Below are 13,435 nucleotides of genomic sequence, written 5' to 3'. Positions count from 1 at the left end.
CATATTCTAGTCATCTTTGTCCCAATGTGTATACAGTTGTTGGCATGTAGCAGTATGTGTGGACTAACACATATCATAAAAGGGACTCATGATATCCAAGGTTTGTCTTGATGAAACAATGTGGATTATAAAGGCAGGATTGGCCTGGCAAAGAGCAGACCTGCTTGGAAGCCCATTTTATTCTATTTTTTTATTTTTATTTTTTTAATTTTTATTTATTTATGATAGTCACACACACACACAGAGAGAGAGAGAGAGAGAGAGAGAGAGAGAGAGAGAGAGGCAGAGACACAGGCAGAGGGAGAAGCAGGCTCCATGTACCGGGAGCCCGACGTGGGATTCGATCCCGGGTCTCCAGGATCGCGCCCTGGGCCAAAGGCAAGTGCTAAACCACTGCGCCACCCAGGGATCCCGGAAGCCCATTTTAGAAAAGAGAAGCCCAAGAAACATTTCACTTCTTCACATCTTTTCTGTTTTACCTCCCCATAGAGATGAGGATAGGACCATAGGAACTGAGAGGAAAGGGAGCGGGACCTAAGACTAACACTAATCCAGGAGGTAGAGAGTGAGCAAGAGAGACAGACATAGAAGAGCCATGTAGTACTGGTTTCAGTGAAAGGGTAGAGATAAGGAACTGACATCTGAGCTAGGAAAAATCATATCTAGCTAGATTTTATATTCCAGAAATTCAGACGTCATAAGAACCCACCTGGGCAAAGGCCTTTCATCCAGATAGAACTGGGTTTATTTTTTTATTTTTATTATTTATTTATTTTTTAAAGATTTTATTTATTTATTCATGAGAGACACAGAGAGAGAGAGAGAGAGAGAGAGAGGCAGAGACATAGGTAGAGGGAGAAGGAGGCTCCATGCAGGGAGCTCAACGTGGGACTCGATCCTGGGACTCCAGGATCACTACCTGGGCCGACAGCAGGCGCTAAACTGCTGAGCCACCCAGGTATCCCTAGACCTGGGTTTAAATTGCAGTTCTGCCTTTTACTTGCTGGATGTCCTTGGCCATTTCACCATATTTTCTGAACTACAGTATCTCTTTTTTTAAATTGTTTTAAATTTTAATTCCAGTATAGCTAATGTACAGTGTTATACTAGTTTCAGGTGTACAATATTGTGATTTAACAATTTCATGCATCACCCCTGGGTGATGATCATCAGGTAAGTATGCTTTATAGTCCCCATTACCTGTTTGACTCTCTCCCCAACCAATCTCCCCTCTGGTAACCATCAGTTTGTTCTGTAGAGTTAAGAGTCTGTTTCTTGGCTTGTCTCTCTCTCTTTTTTATCTTTGTTCATTTGTTTTGTTTCTTAAATTCCCCATATCAGTGAAATCATATGGTATTTGTTTTTGTCTGACTTATTTCTTTTTTTTTTTTTTTTGACTGACTTATTTCACTTAATCTTATACTCTCTAGGTCTATCCATGTTGTTGCAAATGGCAAAATTTCATTCTTTTTTTATGGCTGAGTAATATCCTGTTGTATATGTATATATACCACATATCCTTTATCCATTCATCATTTGGTAGACACTTGGGCTGTTTCCATAATTTGGCTATTGTAAATAATGCTGCTATAAACATAGAGGTGCATATATCTCTTTGAATTAGTGTTTTTATGTTTTTTTGGGTACATACCCAGCAGTGTGATTACTGGATAATACCACTTTTTGAGAAACCTCCATATTGTTTTCCACAGTGGCTGCACTAGTTTGCATTCCCATCAACAATGCACGAGGGTTCCTTTTTCTCCACATCCCTGCCAATATTTGTTGTTTCTTTTGTTTTTGATTTTTAGCCATTCTGACAGGAATGAGGTGATATCTCCTTGTAGTTTTTATTTGCATTTAGTTCCCTGATGATGAGTGATATTGAGCATCTTCTCATGTGTTGAGCTACAGTTTCTTTATTTTTAAACAAGGATAAAAATAATGAAGACTCAAGTCTTCCTCGAAGGTGGACCCAAGTGGTGCATCACCAGACCTACCACAATAAATATGTGAATGGAGAGCCTAGTTTATACTTGATAGTAGTATACACACACACCGTTCTGTACCTTAGGCTTTTGTTTTCATTGTTATTTACTTAGCAATGTGTATTGGAGATGTTCCATATTAGCACAAATAAATCTAATAGATGGTATGTAAAACTTTGTGGAAATCTGTGATTGTCCTCTTACCTGCTTGTATTTGCCACCTATTTCTTTCTCTGTATGATCCACATTAGAAAACTTCAAAAGGATTATTGCCTGTTGAGGAGCAAGAGAAAACAGGAACACTGTGAGAATGTATTTTCTCCGATCACCAGTGGCCGTAGCAGGAGAGAATTTCTCAAAGAAAGATAGGTAGCGGGGAGTGGGTATGATTGAGGTACCAAAGGGAGAGATAAAGGGGGTAAATAAGGGTCAGCTCAATATCAAGAAATAGCTCTGGTTCTTTAAGCCAGCAAGAGACCTGCTATCCCCAGATATTCCCAGTCTTGTGGTAGAGAATTGGTCTCCTCACGTGTGATCTGTCTGCCCTGAAGGAGCTTTGAAACAGGTTTGTCTTATTTTCTGTTTTTTAGGTGGCATTCTGCTGAATACCAGTCGGCACTACAAGTCAAAGCCTACCCATGGCATTGGAAGATACAAGCACCTAGTTAAAGCACAGGAGGTAAAGAGAGTAGGGGTCCTTTAGAAGAGGATAGTGTGTGGCTTTTGCACAGACTAAAGATCACATATGTATAGGGTGGATAATATTGAAGGTAGAAGGGTGGGGGGACACCTTTTAGTCCTCTCCAGTTATTTAGTTTGGATATTATCCACAGTGAGCTGTTTCTGCCAGCTCTCAATCTTGTCCCTACACTTAGTGAAAAGCAAATGATTTGGTTTTATTATTTGTGGTACTTAAAAAAAAAATCTTCTTAGTATTTATTTCAGTATGGACCCCAGAATAAATGATACATTCACTTAAGCTGAATTGATGGTTTGTGGCAAGTAGTGGCGGATTAGTATTTTCAGCCAAATAGATTTACAGTATTTGCAGATTTAAAAGATATTTATGTTCCTTGGATCCATTGTCACAGATAATTGGGAATTAGTTCTAAGCATTATAAGATTATTTAGCCCATTTCTTAGGATTCCCATAGCTACAGGATTGCTTCTGTGGTAGTGAGATTTCTGTGCATGTGCAGAGGATTTTGTGGTGAGGTGGACCCAACACCGGCCTGAAAATCAGAAAGTCTGGTTTTGAGTCATGATTCTCTCACTTCCTGTAAATAGTAGTTAAGAAGGATTTTGCTCTTCTTTTTAGGGAGACTTCAACATCCCTCTTGGTTCTTTGGCTTGTTGTAATGCTCCCACATAACCATGAACTTTTCCTGTTGCCCCTTTCTCTCCTTAGCAGAGGTCCAGTACACTATATTTGGGCCTCAGAAGCCATTAAACTTGCCATGTTTTCCTGAGCATCCTCCTTCTAGCAAGGAATTTCATGAGAGGACCATTGCCACTTGTATTAGGCAGTCTCCCAGTGGGAAATAGCCCAACTAAAATTATTCATTTGTAGTTTGTAGTAGGAAGAGGACTGAAAATTGGGAACCAGGAAACTTGGAGGCTTAGTTATGCCACTAATTACACCTTCATGACTTTGTTGTTGTTTTTTCATAAATTTATGTTATTGGTGTTCAATTTGCCAACATATAGAATAACACCCAGTGCTCATCCCATCAAGTGTCCCCCTCAGTGCCTGTCACCCAGTCACCCCCACCCCCCGCCCACCTCCCTTTCTACCATCACTAGTTCGTTTCCCAGAGTTAGGAGTCTCTCATGTTCTGTCTCCCTTTCTGATATTTCCCACTCATTTTTTCTCCTTTCCCCTTTATTCCCTTTCACTATTTTTTATATTCCCCAAATGAATGAGACCATATAATGTTTGTCCTTCTCCGATTGACGTATTTCACTCAGCATAATCCTTCATGACTTTGGATAATTAACCTTGCTCCTTTGAGCATTGTAGGCTCTGAAATTATATGTAAAATGTTTTCTATGTGCGATTTTTTCTGAAAAGAGAGTCCATTGCTTTTATCAGAGTCTTTTATAAAGGCTGAGAAACTGGATTAGAATATCTTTAAGAGTCTTTTGGCTCGGGATGCCTGAGTTGCTCAGTGGTTGAACGTCTGGCCTTTGGATCGGAGAATGATCCCAGAGTTCCAGGATCCAGTCTTACACTGGGTTCCCTGCATGGAGCCTGCTTCTCCCTCTGCCTGTGTCTCTGCCTCTCTCCCTCTGTGTCTCTCAAGAATAAATAAATAAAATCTAAAAAAAAAAAAAAAAAAAAAAAAAAAGCTCTGGTATCATGTAACTCTGTGATGCTCTGAAACATTTATTGAACATCTATTATGTGGTAGTCATTGTTGAGGGTGCCCTGTCTATTCAGACTGGATTGTAATACAATTTTAGAAGATGAATGAACAAGAACCAGTCAGTGCTCAGAGAGCTGGCAAACCATTAGAGGTAAAACACAGATAATTGTGCTCCTCAGCAGAAAGTAACAGGTACTAAAAGGAAGATACAAAGTGCTATTAAAATTCAAAAGAAGGAGTAATCCACACCTTTTCTGAGTTGTGACACCTTAGAGTAGTTGTTGGAGTTGTTTTATTTTGGAATATCCCTCTTCTAAAAGTTCTATATAAATTAGTAGGAGATAAAATTCATTTTGTTAAGATGTGTGTTCTTTGTTATTTTTTTCTTAATTTCTTGGCCCCTATGTCTTAAAAGATAATTTTCTGTGTATGCCATGCTCTCACTTGCTCCCTAGGTTGGTATAAAAGGAAGTTTAATGCCATAATAATAACATCTGTCCCTATCTTTCTCCCTAGTTTCTTCTCTCATCTCAGGGATACCATGTTTTAACTGCATTGAGCCTCTTGCTTTTTTATCCAAATCATCATACTGTTTTAGAGCCTCTCACAAGTCTCTCTATGAAATACATATGTTTCAAGGCTGTTCTGTTTACTTGGAGTATCTTCTCCCTCTTTTTACTTGGCTAATATATCCTCAATCTTTAAATTCTAGTGAGGAGGGCAGCCCGGGTGGCTCAGCAGTTTAGAGCTGCCTTCAGCCCAGGGCCTGATCCTGGAGACCCAGGATCGAGTTCCACGTCAGGCTCCCTGCATGGAGCCTGCTCCTCCCTCTGTGTCTCTGCCTCTCTCTCTCTCTCTCTCTCTCTCTCTCTCTCTGTGTCTACCATAAATAAATAAATAAAATCTTTAAAAAAAAAATTCTAGTGAGGAAGTAGGGTGAGGAGGGAAAAAATGAAGATCTCCTTCTGAGATACCTTCCTGGATTCCCAGCCATGGATTACTTGTCCTACCATGAGCTGCTAGAGTTCCTTGAGCTTCCTCTGTACTATGACTTACTGCTCTGTTTTAATTGTCCATTTGATGACCATTTCCCCTTCTAGATGGTGAGCTTTCTTAGAGTAGAGGCCATGTGTCTGTGTCTTCAGTTTGCAGCAGGGAGCCTGACATCAAGTAGAGGACAGTAAATATTGATTGAGCTGAACTGATATGTGGTTATTGGAACTGCTCCGAGGTTTTGTAAATCAGAGCTGGCAAACACAACTCACTATTTGTAAACAGCTGGTTCCAGATGACCTTGGTTGCTTGAGGGGAGTGATGCTCTCTTTGGTTAAGGTTATAGGCTTTTCTCTGATGTCGTTCGTTGTCCCTGGGTAGCTACCCAGATAGTAGTGAAAGCTGCTGCAGGCTCCTTGCTTCCTGCATGGGACAGTTCGCAAAACCTCTCATCTGCCAGCTTGCAGAGGCTCTGTCCCAGGTTCCTGTCTCTTCTGTTGCAATGGGGAACTGGACTAGAAAAGAAGGCATCCTGTGGTCCCCTTTCTCTCCCTAAGCATAGATCCTAGAAAAAACAATAAGCAATCAAATTCTCTTTTTTAACTCGGGGTCCCATACTGAGTCCTCTCCTCCCTTTAGCCCCACATCCTTAAGACAAGAGTTCATTCTCAGGCACAAAGTGCCCAGGCATTATGGTATTTCTGCTAGTGTAATCTTACATGTTGTATAACCCAGCTTGACTGGCATCAAGGGATCACATTTCAGAGCTTATCTCCACCTAGCACTGTGTCTCAATGTGTAGATCTCATTATTTCCTCAAGGGTCCTAAATCACCTTGTTGAATTTAAAAGGCTTCAGATTGTTTGGAGTGATTTTTATCTCATAGAAATAAATGTGTAGTCCTTTGTATTTGTAGAGTGCTAGGTTATTTCTCCTAAGACCGCTTACTTGACCTCAGCTGTTGTCCTGCCTTCAGTCTTGGGGTAATAACAATCCAAGAACCAGAGAATTGCTAAGAGGAAGATGTGGGATGATGAAATGGAGGCAACATAAATTGTTGTCAGTTTATAATTGTTTTGTGTTCTATTTTCTAGGCCCTGGGGCAAGAGAGTAATGGGTATCTTGTAATGTAAGCAATTTACTTCCTTTTTATAGAATGGCCCCCTAGGAGGTGAGATGTCTTTTCTCTTGGAAACTCTTTACACTGTTGACATAGAGGAGGTGTCTGTCATTTATGACACCTTTTTAGTTTGTTGTAACACCCATAGATAGATTAGCTCCCACAGCCACAAGTCTGTGAGGAGACTGTGGCATCATTCCCAGAAAAATCAGCAGATCAGAATCACTTTATGGTGACAGTCCTAGCTTCCTGGGAACAGAAAGATTAATTTTTGCTGGTGCAGTAACTGTAGGGCTTGACATGGATTATAGGACTGATTTATGGAAGAGTTGGTTTAAATTAGCATCCACATTTTCCCTCAAGTCTACCCCTGTAACTCATTGAAAAGAAAAACCATCATTGAGCATCTACTATGTGCCAGGCACTGTGTGAGCACAAATGATGCTCAGGTAAATGGGACACAGTCTTCCTACCAAAAGCATAGAGCAGGCTAGGAAGATAGTGCTCAAAAATGTAACTAACTACACGTGTACGTGTTTTATTTGGGGGAATGAACTAAATAACAAGAGAACAAGGTTAAGGAAGCAATTTTCCCTGAAAGGGTCAGTGAAGGTGTTATGGAGGTCACCTCAACAAACATTTACTACTAAAACAAACAAACAAAACCCAAACATTTACTAAATGCCACTCGCATTCATACACTGAGTATGTAAAGTGAACTGACTTTTGGAGTATCCAGCTGTGTGGGGTACACTGAGAAACACTGGGACTGTAAAAAACATAAAAGAGTTCCCCAGAACTTTTCTGGATACAGAGAGTGATTCCTGTGATGATTACTCAGCCTGTGCCATTAGAGTGCCCTCGTCTCCAGCTCACCAGTCTCATTCTGTCTTGCCCTTTCTGCTGAGTTATAACCGTGGCAGAGTTTCAGAGGGAGTCGTGTTTGATGAATAATAGTAGTGATCCCTTTCCATTTTCACAGTGCTTTCACATCCATTATCTCTGTGCCTCTCAAGCCATGTGCCCTTGGAGCACTGGTGATCCTAGAGCTGGACCTCTTATTAATGTCAATCTTTCACATTTTAGAAAGATAGTAAGTTAATGGATAGACTTTGCTAAATTTCAGGTTTTTCTCCCATCAGTTTTAGTTGATGAAAACAAATATTAACAGAGAGGTTCAGATGTGTTTTCATATTTTTTGAGATGTAGAGAACTCCATTTATATAACATAATCATGTTTTGTGCTAGTAAAGTCATTTTTGTTGTATATGATGAAGGTATACTGATGAATATTTTATGGTGTTTCACAAAGGGAAACATGATTTTGTTAGGCTCTTTGCAACCAGCAAATTTACAAACAATGCCATTTGATTCACCAACTATCCTGTAAGATAGACAGGGTAGAAAAGGAAACTAATTAAGGCCCATAAAGGATTTCTCTATGACATGTGTCTAGTGAATGATGGAACCAGAACTGGAGTTCAGTTCAACTCAACATTTAATGTTGAGAAATAGAGAAATGAATGAAACATAGTACCTTCTTATAGGAATTGAAATGGTAGTTTGTCTGAAATAATAAAGAGGCCCTCTTAGTTAAGGGGCATAAAAGAATCTTATTTTTCTTTCACATAAAAGTATAAGTAGATATTCCAGCTTTTGGCTTTGGCACACTTATACTGCTTCTATCTCTTAGTTTTGAGATGGCTGCTTCCTTTGCAGCCATCATGTCCACATTTCATCAAGCAAGATGGAGAAAGGGAAAATACTATGCATAAGCTCTTATCTCACCGGCCAGAATTTAGTCACATATCCATACTTACTGGCAAGATTGCTTGGGAAATGTGATTTTAATTATAAATGGTCATATACCCAGTTAAACTGCAGCAGGTTTTTTTTTTTTTTTTACTTTGATTTCTTGAATGATTCTTTCATGAATAAAGTTTTCCATCCATAGTTGTGTTTCAGCAGTTATATTATTAAAGGAAAAAGGGGGAATAGATAATGAGGTAACTGGCAGGCTCTGCCCACTTTCCTGGAAAGGAAAGATGGAGGTTAAGAGAAATGTTTTTGAATTAGGAGGATCTGAATTAAAGATTCAGCTCTGATGATTTCTGGTTGTGCGACCTTGGGTACCTTCCTTAACTTTTCCAAGCCACAATTTCCTTGTCTTAATATAGGAATTATATTTCCCACTGTTACTGTGAGAAGTAAATTAAATAAGAAAATTTTAAGAACTTAGCACAGTGCCTGAAACATAGAGCCCATAGGTGGTGATGATGATGATGATGATAGCATTAGTTTGTTTTTTCATAATTACATAGCATTCTATTTTCCTTCCTCAAAACATGCATAACCTTATAATTACTTGTTCTGTATAGGCCTTTCTTGATAGATTGTAAACATTAGTGAGCAGAGACAATGGCTGTCTTATTTTTCTCTTATATCCCTAATCCTAATCTTGCTCATCACTAGCAGTCAGTGTTTGTTGAATAAATGCATACATGTGATTGATAGTGGTGTATCTGGGGGAGGGTCTGCTATGGGAACACATGAGTGGTACCTAACTCAGCCTGAGGAATCAGGGAGAGCTTCCTGGAGAAGCATGAGTTGAATCTTAAAAATAAATAGAAGTTGCTTATATTAAGCATGTGGGGTGAACAGTCAAAGGCTCTGCAAGGAAGGAAACCTTCTGGGTAGAGGTAGAGAGACATTGACCCTGGAGATGCAATTGGGGAACTTCTAGTAGTTTTTTTAATCCTAGAGTTTAAAGTGGGTACTAAGGGTTGAGGGACCATGAAACCTGAAAAGTAGGCAGGTTTAGATCAACCCTTTTTAAAAGATACCATTTATTAAGTAACTACTATATACCCTTAAGTATCTCTGCTTACACTGCCCTTTCAACTATATCCACTTGAGGTGGTTGCTCTTGAGATTGCCTTGGGGAGTGTCAACACAGGGTACCTTGTGTTGAATTTGCCTTTGGAAGTGAGCTGCTCTTTATGATTAAATTGAGATTTGATCTCTTTTCCTGTCACTGAACTGTAATTCCTTGAGGGCTAGAACTATTTCTTTGGTATCTTTCATCAGCACTTTGCACACAGCAGGTGCTTAATAAGTATTTCATGAATGCCACTAAGATACCAGGAGCATGATTACCTCCAATTTATAGTACTACTAATGTCCTATTTGTGTATATTACTAAACCTTTTTTTTTTAACTCAACCTTTTTAAAAGATACCATTTATTGTGGCACTTGGGTGGCTCAGTTGGTTAAGCATCTGCCTTCAGCTTGGGTCATGATCCTGGGGTCCTGGGATCAAGTCCTGAGCCCTGAGTCCAGCTCTCTGCTCAGCTTCTTCTCCTTCTCCCTCTTCCCCTCCCCCATGTTTGTGCTCTCTATCGCCCTCTCTGTTGCTCTCTCACTCTTCAAATAAATAAATAAAAATCTTTAAAAAAAAATAAAGACACACCATTTATTGAGTGACTGCTATATACCAGATGCCATAACTACTGTGTGCCAGGCTTTAAAAGCACCTTTCCATTTTTTGGTATTATAGTACACTTATCACAGTAAGCACTGAGTAATGTACAGAATTGTTGAACCACTATATTGTACACCTGAAACTAATAAAATGCTGTATGTTAACTATACTGGAATTGAAATAAAAAACTTAATAAAAAAGAAATTAAAAAATAAAAGCATTATTCCATTTTATAGTAATATAAATAGTATATTTTATTTAATCCTCAGATATCCTAGTTATTAAAGACCCCGTTCGAGGACCCTAAGACTCCGAGAGATTAAATGACGTGCCTAAATGGCTAGTAATTTCCAGAACCAACATTTGAACCAAGAATGGTCAGAATCTATCTGATGTCTATGCTACTTCCACTTCATAGAAATTCACTATTTCAAGCTTCACAAGAACCTTAGGTGTTACAGGCAAAGAAACTGACACATAGAGAGGTCTTTCAATGTCATTTAGTGACTAAGCAGACAGGCTTTAAGTCCAGCTTTTCTTTGGCTTCCATCTAAGTACAGTGCTTTTTGTGCAGTACCAGGCTGTGCCTCTTGGTCATCCCAGTCAGGGTCAGGCCTTCTGTCTGGTGATGTCTCTTGACAGTGTGCCACATTGAATTATAAACATAGTCACTTGATTTCTGTGTGCTTTATAATAAGTTCATTATGGACTGATCAGAGTACCATCACCAAATCTGAATTTTAAAATTTTCATCACCAGAATTTCTGGAAGCGGAATATGCTGCAGGCATATCTGCTTTTTCACTTGAGGATTAGGATAATACTGTTCCTCCCCAATTTTCCCACCCTGGAGGATACCACCTATAGTGATAGGCAGACACAAGCACTTCCGCAGAATCTAGAGGAGAGAGAGCACCTGGGCTTGGGGCTGCAGACCCAGTTTCCAGCCATGGCTACACATAAAGTGGTTACATTTCCCATTTCCTTATTATTGTGACCATAAATAAGTCATTTCCCCCTTCTAGGTCTCAACTTTCCCAGTGGGTAAAATTAGGAGGGAAAGAAGGAGAGACTATATTATCTCTGGGACCCCTTGCAGATATAGTAGCCTGTCATTCTAATGTGACTCCTTTTTCTGCTTTTTTCCCAGCAAAATTTCCCAGTAACCCTGGGCAAGTATTGTGCTTTCAGAGGGCCTCAGTTTTCTCTCTGTAAAATAGGGATTATAATATGGATGTTTCTTTACAAAAATGGTTTAGTAATTTATTTCATGGCTTATTTGGGGGGTCATAATGCAATTCTTTTTTTCTTTTAATTTTATTTATTTATTCATGAGAGACACACACACACAGAGAGAGAGAGAGAGAGAGGGAGAGGCAGGCTCCATGAAGGGAGCCTGATGTGGGACTCGATCCGGGACTCTGGGATCACGCTCTGAGCCAAAGGCAGGCACCCAACTCCTGAGCCACCCAGGCGTCCCATCATAGTAGTAATTCTACAGGGATCTAAGAATGGCTACCCTGGGCCATCATACACTGAATCCAGGTCAGTCATAGGAGTGCCAGGGTTTGATGGTAGACAGTAGTCCATCATCCCTGCCACATTTCTCCTAGCTTTCCTACCTGACTCTCTCCATGTGCAGTCAGGGTGGCTTTCCATGAACACAGCTTTAGTCATGTACATGCTTTGCACAGATATCTTTAATAAGTCCCCTGGATGGTTAGAAGGGCACAAACTCAGGCAGTAGGGATAGAAAAGAGGGGATGCATAAGAGAAGATTGTACAGGTAAAATTATAGGAACTGGTGACTGATACTATATGCAGGCAAGCTCTTGCTGGCTATGATATGCCCTGGCTCAGAACTGAAATATAATGTTAAAATGGGCTCTTGATAATGTGGATAGGTCCAAGCATATCTAGGCCAACACAGAAAAGCAAGTGAGATGCCAAGAGGGATACTGGAATCAGCCTTTTTTGTTTTGTTTTGTTCCCCTAAAGCAACACCTTTGAAGAGCCCTGGCATTTTCCCTAGTTATAAAAGCCTCCTAAAGGCTTTAGAGAAGCTCCTCCCCTCTCTGCTGGAAAATTTTAGCGGTTCCCCGTCGCATTCCAGCATTCCAACCTTAGCATTCTCTGACTGCAGTGCTGAATGTCTTGATGAGAAGTCGGGATTGCTGCACTTGGCCACGAGTGTGGTAGGCTCTGAAAAAGAGAGCCAGGTCCCTGATCTTTGATGGTTGGTCTCCAAAGGTTGGCTTCTCACTCAGCAAAGTCTAAGACCCTGCAGTGGCCACCACTGTTAAGAATTTTAGCAATGAGGGTTCCCTGGGTGGCGCAGCGGTTTAGCGCCTGCCTTTGGCCCAGGGCGCGATCCTGGAGATCCGGGATCGAATCCCACGTCGGGCTCCCGGTGCATGGAGCCTGCTTCTCACTCTGCCTGCGTCTCTGCCTCTCTCTCTCTGTGTAACTATCATAAATAAATAGAAATTAAAAAAAAAAAAAAAAGAATTTTAGCAATGAGAAACCATAAGAGACTATATACATAATAAAGGAGTGAGAAAGATCTTCATCATAAAGATAAGAAATCCAGAAACTATAAAGGCTATAAAAAGTTTAACAGTGCGCAGGCTGCAATGGAAAAATCCCTGCTTTGGGGGTTAGAAAGTCTAGGTTTTAGTTCCTAGGATCTGTCTTGTCTGGCTGTGTTGCTCTGGGGAAGATGTTTAATCTCTCTGGGCTTCTTATTCTTCCCCTGCAAAGATGAAGAACTGGGACAAAATAATCTCTAAATGCTGTCCAGTTCTAAAATTCTAAAATTGTGATTCATTGAATGTTTTCTCTTTGCCAGGCCTTGTGTTAGACAGGAGCATAAGATGGAAAATAGTAATAAAAGTTAATATAGGGGATCCCTGGGTGGCTCAGCGGTTTGGCGCCTGCCTTTGGCCCACAGCGCGACCCTGGAGTCCCGGGATCGAGTCCCGCGTCGGGCTCCAGGCATGGAGCCTGCTTCTCCCTCTGCCTGTGTCTCTGCCTCTCTCTCACTTTCTCTATCATAAATAAATAAATAAAATCTTTAAAAATAAATAAATAAATAAATAAAAGTTAATATATAATATATATAATTATGAACATAAAATTATGAACATAAGAATGAAAATAGCAATAAATAATAATATATATAATTATGTGACATGGATTGTAATAACCACTTTACATAGTGTTTTGTTCAGTTCTCAGAACATCCCTGTGAGATCAGGTCTGTCATAGGTATTACCGGTTTTATGAAAGGACCGTTTCTTGGCCCTCCTCCTCCTCCCCTAAATTGGGCCTCTGCTATCTTAGACTGACCTAAAGAGCAGTGATGGGAGAGAACCATTTTAGGTGCTCTGCCAGGAACAGTTCTGCTGTGGCAGCCACTTAGGCTGTTGGCTGTTAGATAAGGGTGATTTAGGACATGTAAATAGAGATAGGTTTTTTGCCCTTTTTC

At 40.1% G+C, this 13,435-nt stretch overlaps 2 protein-coding genes across 10 annotated transcripts in view; one reads left to right on the top strand and one right to left on the bottom strand.

The window, feature by feature from the left end:
- The window catches only part of MRPL48 (mitochondrial ribosomal protein L48), a 100,482-nt gene that overhangs the window by 68,767 nt on the left and 18,280 nt on the right, over positions 1 to 13,435 (top strand). For all 7 annotated transcript variants that reach the window (XM_049098901.1, XM_049098898.1, XM_049098897.1 and 4 more), the window contains one exon: positions 2,579 to 2,667. In XM_049098901.1, coding sequence (XP_048954858.1) covers positions 2,579 to 2,667 — 89 coding nt within the window. The remainder of the gene's footprint in view (positions 1 to 2,578; positions 2,668 to 13,435) is intronic.
- LOC112667441 (cytochrome c oxidase assembly factor 4 homolog, mitochondrial) overlaps positions 4,266 to 13,435 on the bottom strand; it is a 39,776-nt gene continuing 30,606 nt past the window's right edge. The window contains exon 3 of one of the 3 annotated variants that reach the window (XM_049098902.1): positions 4,266 to 5,912. In XM_049098902.1, coding sequence (XP_048954859.1) covers positions 5,688 to 5,912 — 225 coding nt within the window. In that variant the 3' untranslated portion in view covers positions 4,266 to 5,687. The remainder of the gene's footprint in view (positions 5,913 to 13,435) is intronic. The other 2 variants (XM_049098904.1, XM_049098903.1) reach the window with 2 other exon arrangements.

This window comes from Canis lupus, chromosome 21 (assembly GCF_003254725.2).
Source record: "Canis lupus dingo isolate Sandy chromosome 21, ASM325472v2, whole genome shotgun sequence".
Lineage (NCBI taxonomy): Eukaryota > Metazoa > Chordata > Mammalia > Carnivora > Canidae > Canis > Canis lupus.
Note: the sequence above shows the minus strand (reverse complement) of the source record. Positions and strands in the feature narration are given on the sequence as shown.